General features: G+C 41.7%; 1 protein-coding gene across 1 annotated transcript; it reads right to left on the minus strand.

Annotated features, from left to right (window-relative positions):
• Window positions 1-1,407: 1,407 nt before the first annotated feature.
• LOC131217212 (ABC transporter I family member 17-like) lies at window positions 1,408-7,728 on the minus strand. Its single transcript, XM_058212059.1, has 4 exons — window positions 7,570-7,728; window positions 7,087-7,419; window positions 2,549-2,736; window positions 1,408-1,728 (listed from the first exon to the last, which is right to left on the minus strand). Exons 1-4 carry the CDS (start codon window positions 7,592-7,594, stop codon window positions 1,471-1,473), a joined length of 804 nt encoding a protein of 267 aa, XP_058068042.1. The 5' UTR covers window positions 7,595-7,728; the 3' UTR covers window positions 1,408-1,470.
• Between the last annotated feature and the right edge of the window lie 6,658 nt (window positions 7,729-14,386).

Here is a 14,386-nt window from a genome sequence, read left to right on the forward strand (position 1 = left end):
AGCGGTCTCGATCACTGGAAGATGGTCCCCATAGGCAGTCACAGTACCATTCGGAGATGACACCAGGAACCACAGGACGCGGATTGGGTACTGCCCCTGCCTGTCCCGAGGTCGACACAGGCTGGGACTTTGAGGGGCCCACTGTGATGTATGGGTTTATCCACACCGTCCATCTATTTTTTCATATAAATTTAAAATATAATCCAAAAAATAGTCAGATCAAAGGCATGAATGGACCGCGCAGTGGGGGAATAAACGTCCACCATTAAAAACTGTTTGAGAATCGCGGAAGTTTTAGAACAGGCTGATATTTATTTATATTTTGGCTTCATCCAGGTCCATATGACCTTGTGAACAGGTTGGATGGAATATAAACATGATGTGGGCCCCAGGAAGGTTTCAACGGTGAAAATCATTACCACCGCTGCTTCTTGTGGTGTGATCCACTTGGGCCCTCAATCTACCTCATTTTTGTTCCCACAACCTAAATTGATATTAAAAACTGGATGGACGGTGTGGATATGTCCATTCATCACGGTTCCCTGCCTGTGCCGAGCTCGGGAGTATTACCTAATCCACGCCCCTCTGTCCATCCGCACGCAAGCACACATGCTAATATGGCACAAGTGTGCGAGATCTGAGCTCTCCATCACGTACACCCATTTATATCTCTCCGTACGGATCCATAAAACGAGTCACCCCGACTCAAGCGAGTTGGGTTGATTCAGCCCCAACTCTGATGAGTTCGACTCAGGACCGAATGAGTCAGTCCGAGTCACTGAGTCTCTCAACCATTTAAATATCAGTCGATTTTAATCCTTGCGGAGATACAGCATGTATCGCAACTAGGGCTGAAAGTCAGGCCGGTCAGGTTGGTGCTCAACCCTAGTTCAACCTAAGGTTCCTATACCTCAAACCAATTTTGGGTTAGGAATTCTCAACCCAAGCCTAACCCAAGCGGGCTTGGTAACATTGGTTGGGCAGATGCATGCTAATATTTTTGTTATTACAGAGTCTATTGTATTTTTAATACTCGTCTTATTTTTTGTACTTATGATTTTATTAATTATATATCAGTTATTTATCATAAATAATTTTAATTTTTATAAACAAACTAACTAAAATATAAGACAACTACTCATTTAAAAGTCCTATTGCGTAGCAAACAATCTATTTGCAAGAGAGAAATATGGCTTATCTTATTAGCTTAGAGTCATCAGAAATGACATGGACCAATTATACCCGACGACACTGAAATTTCCAGCGCCTTCAATACCACACTCAATCATAAGTTATAAATAACTTATATATTGATCGAGTTCACGTTGGATCGGGCAACTGAAGACTTTAACCCCAGCCCAACCCAAGTTGGGTCGGTGTTTGTATAGCCCAAGCCCGACACCGAACCCGCCTGACTTTCAGCCCTAATCGCAATTCAAAGTTACATGAAGTACATCTGGTCGAATCAACTCAGGAGCTGAGTTCAAGAAACCTTCGAACCATGGGATGCTCGGATCGGTAGAGCTCGTTCGGTTTCAACACCTCCACGATCTGACCATTGATCAGCAAGCATGCAACGTCAGCGATCCTTTGTATTTGCTTGATGCTGTGAGAGACGATGATTGTCGTAGTCGGCTTCGGACTCATCTTCAGCTTCATGATCACGTCCTCGATGTTCTGAGTCGAGATCGGATCGAGTGCACTAGTTGGTTCGTCCAAGAGCAACACCTTAACATGATCACGAAAATAATTGTATATGTAAGCACATCTCTTTCTCTAAAAAGTGATGTGGACCATTGATTTAGTGGGCCACCACGCGGATTGTCCACATCATTAAATTTAAAGTGATTAAATGATCCCAACCTCCCAACCGTTTGATCAGACCATTCCTCAATTTTGGATGAAACGATGGCTAGTTGGTTACATGTTGTTCCGGGTTGATTTTTTGGGGAATGATCACATGCGTTCAAGCTGTGTGGGGTCCACCCAGGACGTGAATATGGAATCTAAACCGTGCATTTTGTGTGCCTCCTCATGGGCATCATACATCCCAAGAATCATCCCTATTGATAACTCACATGGGACACAAGCCTAAAATCGTTATATTCACTTGTTGTGGCCCACCTAAGTCTTGGAATGGCCTAAGTTTTGGTGTGTCCATTCATCCTGGTGGGCTGCACCTGATGAATGGGTTGGATAGCGTATGCATAACACAGCAGACCACATTATTGCATCTGGTCGCTTCTATTTCTCAATGTTCCCCATCGTTCTCTTTGGTGTGGCCCATCCGAATTATGGATAGGATTGGATTTCGGGATCTGGGTCTAACAATGGTGTCGCATCTAATGGACAGGTTGGCACTCAGGCATCACGCTGGGCCCCGCACCATATGTTTGAACGGATGTGATCAGTCACCTTTTTAGGCTATGAGCCATCCACTTGATTGCCAATCAAAATCAATGGTCCTGGACACTTGAAACAAGTGCCACGTGTACAGCGGAATGTATTGTACCATTGTAGCAATTTTGTGAATATCTAGATCACTTACCTCAGGCTCGTTAGCCAAGGTCCTGGCCAATGCAACTCTTTGGGCCTGGCCCACCGAGAGCTCGGTGCTATTTTTGGCGGCGAACGAGTGGTCGAGATCCGCCAAGGCCAGCAGCTTGGACACGTCGGTATCTGTTAGCCTCTTCCCTTGCAGATGCGGTCCGTACTGGACATTGTCCGCGACCGTTCCTGTGGAAGCGCATAACATGAGTATGTTCCTTAGATTGTCACCATAAATACTAATGGTGGGGCCCATTTCTCAGTAATCAGAACCGTTAAGATAATAGGCGCCCACTTTGATGGTCCATGCAACAAAAGATCTCCAAGATGGAAAAAAACCCAAACTTTTCAATAGTTCGAGATAGAGAAACGGTTGAGAAAGAAGATAGAGCCACGGTCACCATGCATCCAGTAAAAGGCCAAAAATTCTATGGCTAGGATCTTGCCATCCGGGGTTTTTTGGTGCATGGACCATCCATCAGAAGCTCCATGGTATCAACATTTCGTACCATTCGGCTAAGAAAATTAGTTAAATGAACAAAAGGTGGGCCTTGGATGATAAATGGCTTAGAATGATCAAACTTAGTAATGGTTGGACTATTTGGATTTGGATATATCAGTGGGCCACACTTGTCCAAATATGAGACAGGTCTAAAACTCAAGTGGGCCACACTTTCCCTATTCCTATTTATGGAAGTTACTTGATAGATCCAAAACTCAACTGGCAGACTGAGCGGAGATACCTCGTTTCAACACTTCATGTCTTGGTATCGACCTAACATGGAGGGTCTGTACTGACATGGGTGTGTATTAACAAGTAAATAAAAAAGGAAAAAAAAGAAAAGAAAAAGAAGTGAAACTTAATATATGGAAGCCGTCCTCGCTTTTCGTGTTGTATTACCGGTTCAAAAGAGATCAAAGTAAAATGCGCCCCACGTTGATGTATTTGTTATACTATTCATCTATTTCTTTAGATCATTCTAAAGTATTAGAAAAAAAAAAAAATCATATGACCACACCAAGAATACCAGTGAGGATGATAATTTTCACTGTTAAAAAATTCGTAAGGCCCACCGTATCATTTATTTTCCATCCAATCCATTGATAAGGTCAAAAATACATGGATTAAGAGGATAAACGGATTTCATATTGATCCGAAGCTTCTGGGACCACCAAAAGGGTTTCAATGGTAGACATTCAATCTTCCACTACTTTTTGCAGTGTGGTCCACGTGATCTTTAGATGTGCCTTATTTTTTGGCTCAAGCCTTAAGATGAGATCACCAAATGGATGGACGGTTTGGATATAACACATACCTCATGATGGGACCCACGGAACTTGCTGACGTCAATACAGCAGCTATATAGCTGGTGTGTGGTACACCAGCCAATCCGCTTCCTGATTGACATGTATTTGGGTACACGTGCAAAAAATCTATCATTCCATTTCGGCTTTCCAGGAGTGCGGTCGGTGGTGCGTCGAGTGCATCTTATCAACGATTACCTTAATTAAAAGTAATTGCTTCCCACTCACGCTGATTGAGTTTAAGGGCGTCGGCGGATTCGGTGCTGCTCGCACCGAGTCCTCGATAGGGTTGATATGGGCCACTGTTATGTATATATTTTATCCACACCGTCCATTCATTCTGATAGATCATTTCAGGACAAAAAGTAAATAGCTTGAATGCTCAAGTGGGCCCATTATAGGAAGAAGTAGGGATTGAAAGTTTACCATTGAAAACTTCTTAGGGGGAATAGAAGTTTTGGATCAAAGATGAAATCCATGTTTTCCCTTCATATATATATATATATATATATATATATATATATATATGTGTATGTATATGTGAATTTATGAACAAGTTAAATGGCTAATAAACATCACGGCTTTCAACGGTAGGAATTCAATTCCTGCTAGGGTTGCCAACATTAGTCGTCAATCTGCCTTCTTTTTTAACCCATGCCAGTAAAATAATTTGTCATAATTGATAAGCGGTGCGGATAAAACATATACACCATGATAGGCTTCACAGAACTTCTGATACTACATTCAGAAGCCGATCTAATAAATGTTTTCAATATGATAAACATGCGAAACATCCTGTCATTCAACTGGTTGACATTGTTGCATAACCCACCTAACAAGCAGACCAACCTGACTTCTTGGAAGTCACGAAATTGTATTTCTTTATAGTCAGGATTAAAAATAATACTATGCTTGCTTGACTAAGTACTAACTAATCACTAGGTGGGACTATCATGCATGGGATCTATCTTGTCCATCAGGTGAGCTGTCACATTTTTACATGGATCTTAAAATCAGTTATATCTAAGACTTAGGTGGACCACACCATATGGAAAGTTGTAAAATCATGTCTAAATGGCCCGCACAGAGCTTAAGAATTTTTTAATTTCAAGGAATTCACTCATTCTCTATGGCAAATGAGTGGATTAGATGTTATATACATACCGTAATGGACCTCACACATAATTTGAAAGATCTTAATGGTGGGATGTGTTGGATCGGCCTGATTATTGGGCTTTAGTCCAAACGTGGGGTGGGCCACCTAATGGATGTGGTAGATCTCATCCGCATGAAGTCTTTACATCCACATCAACAAAAAGTACCACTCATGTCCATTTGCACGTTGCAAATAAAAATAATATTGGCAACCTACAACCATGGTCTTTAATACTTAATTACGATGAGTCAATCAGCCCCTAATTATTAAATATGGAGTCTTTGACTCGTCCGAGTCATTGAGTCCAACCCACCTGGTTGGATCTCAGTCTGAGTCAATTTCTCGAGTTTTTAAACTATGATAAAAGTACGCCCCCGCCAGAAGGATAGTTCCACTGACTTCTTTTTTCACTAACGATGCTAGCCGTTTGCCATTCTATTGGTAGCCTCGGTATGTTCGTCCATCCACGGTGGGACCCACTAAATACTGTTAAAAACGAAATCAGATTGGGTATTGGGCCCACCTTGAATGTATGTGGTTTATCCACGCGGTCCATCCGTTTTTCCAGCTCATTTTAAGGGTCGAGCCCAAAATTGATGCATATCCAAAGCTCAAGTGGACCCCACCACAGGAAAAAGTGGGAATAATAATTTCCACCGTTGAAGCCTTCCTAATGCCCACAGTGATGTTTTGTTGTCATCCAACCTGTTCATAAGATCACGCAGATATGGATGAAGGGAAGATCCAATACTTCTGTGGCCACCAAGAATTTTTCAACGGTAGAGGTTCAACTCACACTGTTTCCTCTGGGGTGGTCAACCTGAGCTTTGGATGTGCTTATTTTTCGGGCCTAACTGATAAAATTATCTGATAAAATGGATGGACGGAGTGGATAAAATAAATAAATCACGGTGGGCCCACAGAGTTTACTCAGTGCGCAATCCGCTTCCTTTGAAAACATGATGGGGTTTCCAATGCAAGTGGGCCAATTGTCCAGTGAGACGAACCATCAGTCTGATGACGTCCAAAGTGGATGAGCAATGCTTGAAGATTTCCCTCCAGGGGCAATCCTAACCGTTCTCGGTTGCATTCAGAGGGTCAGTAAAATAAATGCAACAACGGTCAGCATTCAATTTAAAGAAAAAGCCTGGAAATTAGAAGGCTGGTCCTTCCATCTAAGAAGTACTTTGGCATGATATATCCACAGATGGGTCCATCATATCCACCATCAAGATCACCGATCCATGGGCCCACTCGCACAAACTCAAAACTCGAGGATATGATCCTCCACAGGAGTATGTACCAGTATTTGTTGTGATCCAGACCGTTGGCTTGCTGTGATCAATATCGGATGGACCATGCACCAAAAATTGCCTGATAATACGAAGCTACGCTTTCGATCTATGTCCTTGCAGCAACAGTCCATATTCAGCTGAAACGAGGCCAGTGATCTGTGGCTAGGATCATCAAGTCCATGAGATGTCAGGGGCATGGTCCATCCAAGGTAGGAGTGGACAAACCAGCTGTCTGGATCACTGACGGTAGCCTTGCTTGATCATATAGTTCCTCCAAAACATAGACCCTTCATTTAGAAATCAGGCCCCTCGTACTAACATGGCCCCTTAAAAAGGCTCACCATGAGATATGCGTCTTATCCACGCAGTCCATCCGTTTTAACAGCTCATTTTAGGGCATGCATCCAAAATTGAAGTATATACGAAGCTCAGATGGGCCATACCACAAGAAACGGGAGGATAATGACACTCACCATTGAAACCTTCCTAGGGCCCACCGTGTCGTGAACACAAGAAGTTTTCAACGGTAGGTGTTCAATTCTAACTGTTTCCTGTGGTGTGGCCGACTTAAGATTTGGATACGCTCCTATTTTGGTTTTATGCCCTAGAATGCGCTGGCGAAAGGGGTGGACGGCGTGGATAAGACACATGCATTATTGTGGGCCCCACACGGTTTACTCAGTACGGTATAGCGTACTTAGTACGCAATCCGCGTCCCACGCTAACATGCGCACTAAAAAAGCAGGCCTCTATCTGGCGCATGTTAGGATCCACCGTACGTACCTTCGAAAAGGACGGGCAGCTGAAAGAGCATCCCTACTCTGCGCCGTAGGCTCAGTACATCCAGACCGCATATATCCTCCCCGTCGAGAAAGACGGAACCGGCATCCGGTTCCCACAACCTGTTCAGAGCCCTCAGAAGCGTCGATTTCCCGCTCCCGCTCGGTCCGATTATTCCAACGACCAGACCCTTCGGTACATCAACACAGACACCGGAAAGTATCGGGTCCCCCGATTCGGTCCGTTTCGTCAGGTTTCGGATCCGAAATTTCGAATCCGGTACAGGATCTTGCCCGTCTTCCAAGACATCAACGAGTAAATGTGCGAGCTCCACGTCTGGGTAGAAAAAGAGAGATAATTAGGCTTGAAATAGCAAAAAATTACAAGGAAAAGAACGAAATTTCTATGGTGATGAATTTCGATAAAGAGAAAGGACTGAAAATGTTGAAAATTACGTGAAAATGAAGAGACGGATCTTGTAATTACCTGAAGAAACCTTGGGCGTTTCCATGGTGATGGTTTTGAGAGAGAGAGAGAGAGACAGAGAGAGATTTGTATTAGTGAGGTAGAAGCATTCTTCACCAGACAAGCTTGTTACTGAATGTACCTTGTTGTTCCTGTAAACGTTTGAAATTACCAAAAAAGGCTTGGATATTTCCATTGGGTTTCCATTTTCTATCACGTTGGGACAGGGGTACAACGGAAATTCATAGACCGCGTCAGGACATGTACGCATCATCATTCTTTAGGGAGCGGATCACCCGAGACGGTGCAGCCCTTACCGTGGGGCCCACTTTGATATTTGTATTATCAATCCACTCCGTCCATCCGTTTTACACATCATTTTAGTGCTTGAAACCAAAAATGAAATATATATGAATCTCAAGTGGACCATACCATATGATCAGTGTTGATTTACCGTTAAAAACATCTTGTGGTCCACAAAATTTTTTGATCGACATGATATTTGATTTTTTCGACCTTATAAACATGTTGGATGGAAAATAAAATTTATGGGAGCATTACGATGGGCCCTAGGATGTTTTTAATAGGGTGTTCAATCACCAATGTTTCCTCTGGTATCGTCCACATGAGAACTGGATATACTTTTATTTTAGGTATATTACCTAAAACAGATGGACGGAGTGGATTTGGAATTAATACATCAAGGTAAACCCCACGGTAAGGGCCGCACCGTTTTGGGTGCGCCGGGGCCGCACCTAATCGGCCCCTATCTTTGATTGGAGACGGATTGGCTACTCCCCCTGACACCAGCTCCGTGGGTGGTGGTCGGTGCTCCGTGGGCCCCACTATGATGTATGTGTTTCATCCATTCCGTTCATCCATTTTTACAGATCATTTTAGTGTTGATGCAAAAAATGATATGGATAGAAATCTTAGGTGGACCACACCACAAGAAAAAAATAATGATTTGATATCCACCATTAAAATCCTCCTAAGGCCCACTGTACTGTTTATTTGACATCCAATCTTGATTAAGTCATAAAGACCCAAATGAAGGAAACAATAAATATCAGTTTGGTCCAAAACTTTTATGGCCTCCGTAACGTTTTTAGTCAACGTTCGTTCATTCAACACTGTTTCTTGTAATGTGGTCCACATGCGATATTACTCATTTTCCTTTTATACTATAAAATGTTCTATCAAAATAGATGGACGGAATGGATGAAACACATAAATCATAGTGGGGCCCACACAGAGCATCGACCACCAGCCAATGGCTAGTGGCAGGGGAGTACCAATCGGTTTCCTCTTTGATTGGGATAGTCCTTTGATTCGCACGTGACATTGCGAAAAAACGGTGTAACTTAAACTCCGTGGGGTCCACCATGATGTCTGTGTTATATCTACTCCGTCCATTCATTTCTACGGCTCTCTCTCTGTTGTTTTTTTATTTTTTTCTACGGCTCTTCAGGACACGCGTTTTAGATGCGAGGCAGATCCAAAACTCAAGTGCAGCACACCACAGATAATGAAAATGACCACCATTGAAACCTTTTCAGAGCCCACCGTGATCTTTATATGCCATCCAATCTTCGTAACCTTATTCCAACCGTGACGAGGGGAAAACAAAAATGTCAGTCTTATCCAAAACTTCGGTGACCCAGGAAGGTTTCAACGGTGGGCATCCTTACTCTTGCTCCGGTGGTAGACTCCCAGGAGTTTCTACAACCGGTCAAGGGTTTGAGTATCTATAAGTGGTGAAATCCCACTAAGGCGTGAGTGTGTGGGGCTGTGTGTGCGTGAGAAAAAAAAAAAAAAAAAAAACCCGGTGGGATGCAATCCCCACTATTTCCTGCTGGTATGATCCGATTGAATTTTTGATGTGTCTCATGTTTAAGATCATACCTAAAATAAGCTGTAGAAATGGAAGTAAGGAGCGTATATAACACGAACGTGGGGCCCACATAGTTTAGGCTGTAACACCCGGGTTACAGGCGAGTCTCGTCCGATTGATTAGCACGGAAGATGTAGCCTGCCCCAGAAGAAACAAAATAAGACTATCTATTTAAGTGGGACCCACCATGATTCAGTTAATTCCCTTATCGCCATCCTTGTGATAAACAATCATGAGTTCCGTGTGATCCATATAGACATGCATGATGCATTTGAAAATTGCGGATATATATCAAAAATATTTCTTGATAGCAGTAGTAGGAGCATGTCGGATGGTGCCGTTTGACGCTTAAGTGGCCCATAACTGATCATGTGAAAGCAGTTATAGAACATATGATAGTTTTACCGCTGCTCTTTGTGACTGTAAAAAAATTATTTTTCATTTTATTTATCCGTTTTGAAAAGTACTTTCATATCAAAACTAAGGTGCAGTCCATTTTTAGAGACAAATCCCACTCGTAATTGAATTGATTTGTAAGCTTTTATAGTACTAAGTAAACTCAATTAGGCATACTTTTAATGTGTGTGGGTTATCCACACCGTCCATCCGTTTTTCCGGCTCATTTTAGTGGTTGAGTAGAAAATTGAAGAACGCCCAGAGCTCAAGTGTGCCACACCACAGTAAAGAGTGGGGATAATGATTTCCACCATTGAAATCTTGGTAGGGCCCACAATGATGTTTATTTGTCATACAACTTGCTCATAAGATCACACAGACATAGATGAAAGGAAAACACAGATAACAGATTGGTCCGAAACTTCGGTGAGCCTTAATAAAATTTTGACGGTAGAATTTCAATTCAAACTGTTTCCCATGGTGAGGTCCACTTGAGATTGGATATACTTAGTTTTTGGGCTAGAGCCCTCAAATTATCTTTTAAAATGGATGGACGGAGTGGATAACATAAGTAAATCATGGTGGACCCCACGCAATTTACACAGTGCACTTAGCGATCTTGGAAGCTGCAATTTCAATTCTGACCCACCTCCCTCCACACACAGTATTGAAACAGTTACCGACTGATTCACGCATTAAATCCATGCCGGATGGGGACGCCCTCCATTAAATCGTGTGGGGATTGCCGTGACGTTGATATGCCATCTAATCCATTCATCATAAGATACTCACTAGAAAGAAGGTGCATACCAGAATTAGTCCCATTTCAAGACTCATTCGGAATTATTTTACGCTGTTCTCTCGGGTGTGGGCCACATGAGTTTTCGATCGACCTAATTTTGGGCCAGAGGGCCTGCATGAATGGGCGGACACGATGCACGGATTGGATGACCATCATACATCACAGTAGGCCCCACAGAGGTCGAAGCTGTTTGACCATCACTCTGCCACGAAATTCTTTCTAATGAAACAATTGCCAAGGGATGTGTACAAGTGCCCAGGTTCAACGCAAGAAAATGTCCAAAATGGATGGGCAGGATCTACCAATCTCAGAGATTGGGAGTGGTATGATCCACTTGATCTTTCGATATGCTTCAATTTTGGCATTAAATTAGATGGAAAAACGGATGGACGGCGTGGATAGACCAAATACATTCAAGGTGGGCCCAACTGAGTTTACTCAGTACAATAAGAGCGTAGGCAATCCGATTTCAACTAACCAATGGATTTTTGTCCATTAAACACACACCATGGATCATGTGGTGGCCCTTGTCTTTTCTACCGTCAGATGGCAAGCCGCTGATCGGATGGGTAGGGCTGTTCAACGGTTGAGATCTTCAGCAGGTGGCGCATTGAATGCGGAAGGTTTTGAGATGTGGACACGGATATAAGAGCGATCGCAAGTGGAAAAGATGCCGTTCTTCCACTATCTTCCCTTATCTACTTTGACTGAAAGTCAGATGAGCCAATCCAATACCTCCATGCATCGCATTTTCTTTCCCGCAGATCTTGTAACATAACTCCGCATCTGGACCAATAATCCTGTGGGTCCACCGTTTATTGGCCACTGAAAAGAAAGTTATTTTGTTGAGCTATCCTAACCGTCTAATAAGTGAAACTTTTCTCAAAGAATGGTCAATTTCTATTTTGGACACAGATTGAGGGCTAGAATCATCCTTGTGGTGAATCAGTCATGCTTGAATTTGCCCACTTTCTCATTTCAAGATGTATTTGTCATTAAAGAAAGGCGTGGGGGTACTTTGGTCTTTCAAAAAAGGCCGACGCATCTTTTGACTATTATGCCGTACTTGCGTGGACGCCAAGTACCACCTCGTGTCGACGAAAATGCCAATCGTACTCGTTCAAGTGGAAGCGGATTAGGTGAGACTCGGCTGCACCCAGTACGGTGCGTCCCGTATCGTGGTGCCTGCCTTGATGTATGTATCCTGTATCCACGCCGTCCATTAGTTTTTTTAGATCATTTTATTGTAGTATGATAAGAATGAAGCGGATCCAAATTAGGTGGACCATACCATAGGAAACAGTGGTAAATGAATGTACGACCATTAAAAACTTCTTAGAGCTCACCTTAATGTTTCGGTAGAGTTTATTATCCATCTAATCTGTTGATAATGTCACATAAGCCTGGATTAAGGGGAAAAATATCATCTTGATCTAAAAATTTTGTGGCCCATTAATGGTCAATCACTACTGTTTTCAATGGTATGGTCCACCTGATAATTGGGATTTGCTTTATTTTTTGACTAATGCCCTAAAATGATCTGGAAAAACGGATGGACGGCGTGGATACGTAATTTATACATCAATTTGGGCTCACATTAAGGGTCGCACCATCTTGGGTGAGTCCGGCGTCTAACCTAATAAGCTCCCGGTTCAAGTACACGTGCCTCACACGTGATATAAGTCACACGTGTATTAGATCGAACCTGTTCGCCAGGTTATCCTTACTGACTATGTTCCATACATGTAAAATGGTGCAATTTATGGTAATATTTTCATCCCCACACATGTACAAAATTTGGACGGTTGATAAAATTCTCAGTTAGCAATCCTCGATCCCGTCGGCCGTCACGCCAAACTGAAGAAGACGTTTTCTGGAATACATTCTGAAGTATTGGAGTGAGATAAATCGTGACTGTAGCCGGTGGATTAATGTTTTTTTACTATGATCCAAGCCGTTCAATTGATATTGATTTCCTTGGATGGGATATGAACGAAAAACTCTTACATTTAACATTTTAATCTTCAGATTTTACGAAAGTTATTTATATTCGAAGCAAAAGAACCAAATTATAAGGTCGAAATAATCGAATCTGTTACTTTTATTTATTAAATTTAGACCATAAAAATTTGAGAGCCATCGTATAAACGGTTTGGATCATTTGAAGATGACCATATTAATGAATAAATTAGCGACGTACCATATTGTAATGCAACGGGATGTATTCTACTAAATTTCTGGGAACGGCTATTTTTCGGACACGCGTCAAAGGAGCAGTTATTAGTGTTAGAAGAATGTAGGAAGCGGGTTGCCTCCTGCCCCGCTGGATGTAATTCATCTGTGGGGTCCACCATGATATATGATAACCATCCACTCCGTTCATCCACTTTTCGAGATCATTTTAGAGAACTTAAACAAAAACTAGGGCAATCTAAGGTTCAGTTGGACCACACAGTGGGGATTGAACGCCCACCATTAAAAACTTCTTGGGTGGACATAAGAAGTTTTGGATCAAGATGGAATTTGCGTTTTACCTACATCCAGCTTTGTGTGAACTTTGATTGGGGCTTGAGGGTTTTATTTTTTTGGATTGACTGGATGCCCTTGTATTTTATTGGGTTCTTGATTTTTTCCTCGTCTTTGTTTCTTCTTTTTCTTTGTTGTTTTTGTTTTGCAGTTTTTTCTGGTTAGATTTTCTGCAGTGCTCTGTTTTATAAATAATATTTTTATCTTAAAAATTAAAAAAGTTGATGTGACTTTTGTAAAGAATCTGGATGAAAAATAAACACCACTGTTGAGCCTAGGAAAGTTTCTCCGGTGGTCATCATCGATTGGTTAGATTTTCTGCAGTGCTCTGTTTTATAAATAATATTTTTATCTTATAAAACAAAAAGTTGGCGTGTCTTTTATAAATAATCTGGATGAAAATAAACATCACTCTTGAGCCTGGGAAAGTTTCTCCGGTGGTCATCATCGGTTGATTCTTCATGCTATGTGGTCCCGTTGAGCCTTCGATTTTATGGAAAAATAGCTGAAACGAGGGGATTAAACTCAAACATCACGGAGGGTTATGTAGGGTTGGCCGTAGACACTTTCATGTCCACGATGGATCAGAGAAAGCCCAATTGGAATGGAGGTAATCAAGATCGTCAGAACCCTAAAACAAACATATCTCGCAAATCGAAATGAGTTATTCGACATGCAATATATGATTTTGTGGTAAGAGAAGCTACTTTAGCCATCCAACAATGTTATGCCAGGTTGCCCATGCCGAATTTACAAGATTCCATTAGATCAACGGTCGAAAATTCTTTTTAATTTCAATTTTACTATTTATAATAAGTTTTAGCTTGTTTGTAACTATTAATCTTTTGAGCTTTAAAAGTTGTGCCCACTATGAAAATGGCTTAAAAATTTTAATAGAATAACATGGTTAGGCCAAATAAGACACTTACTATTTTTGGCCGAAAACCATAAAATCTAAAGGAATCATGACCCATCCAAGTCTCGTTTGTTAAATCTAAAGTCTAAAGACCGAATCTAAAATCTGAAGCCTGAATTTGAAATATGAAGTTTGAATTTGAAATCTGAAGTTAAAAAACTTGTTTGATAATTATGGCTGAAGTCTGAAAATTAAGTATTGAATTTGAAACAACCTGTTTGTTAACAAACATCTAACATGTCTGAAATATGTTAATTTGACACATTTGCCCCTATCTCCCATTTGGAAATGTTTTACACTATAA

Source organism: Magnolia sinica, chromosome 10 (genome assembly GCF_029962835.1).
Source record: "Magnolia sinica isolate HGM2019 chromosome 10, MsV1, whole genome shotgun sequence".
NCBI lineage: Eukaryota > Viridiplantae > Streptophyta > Magnoliopsida > Magnoliales > Magnoliaceae > Magnolia > Magnolia sinica.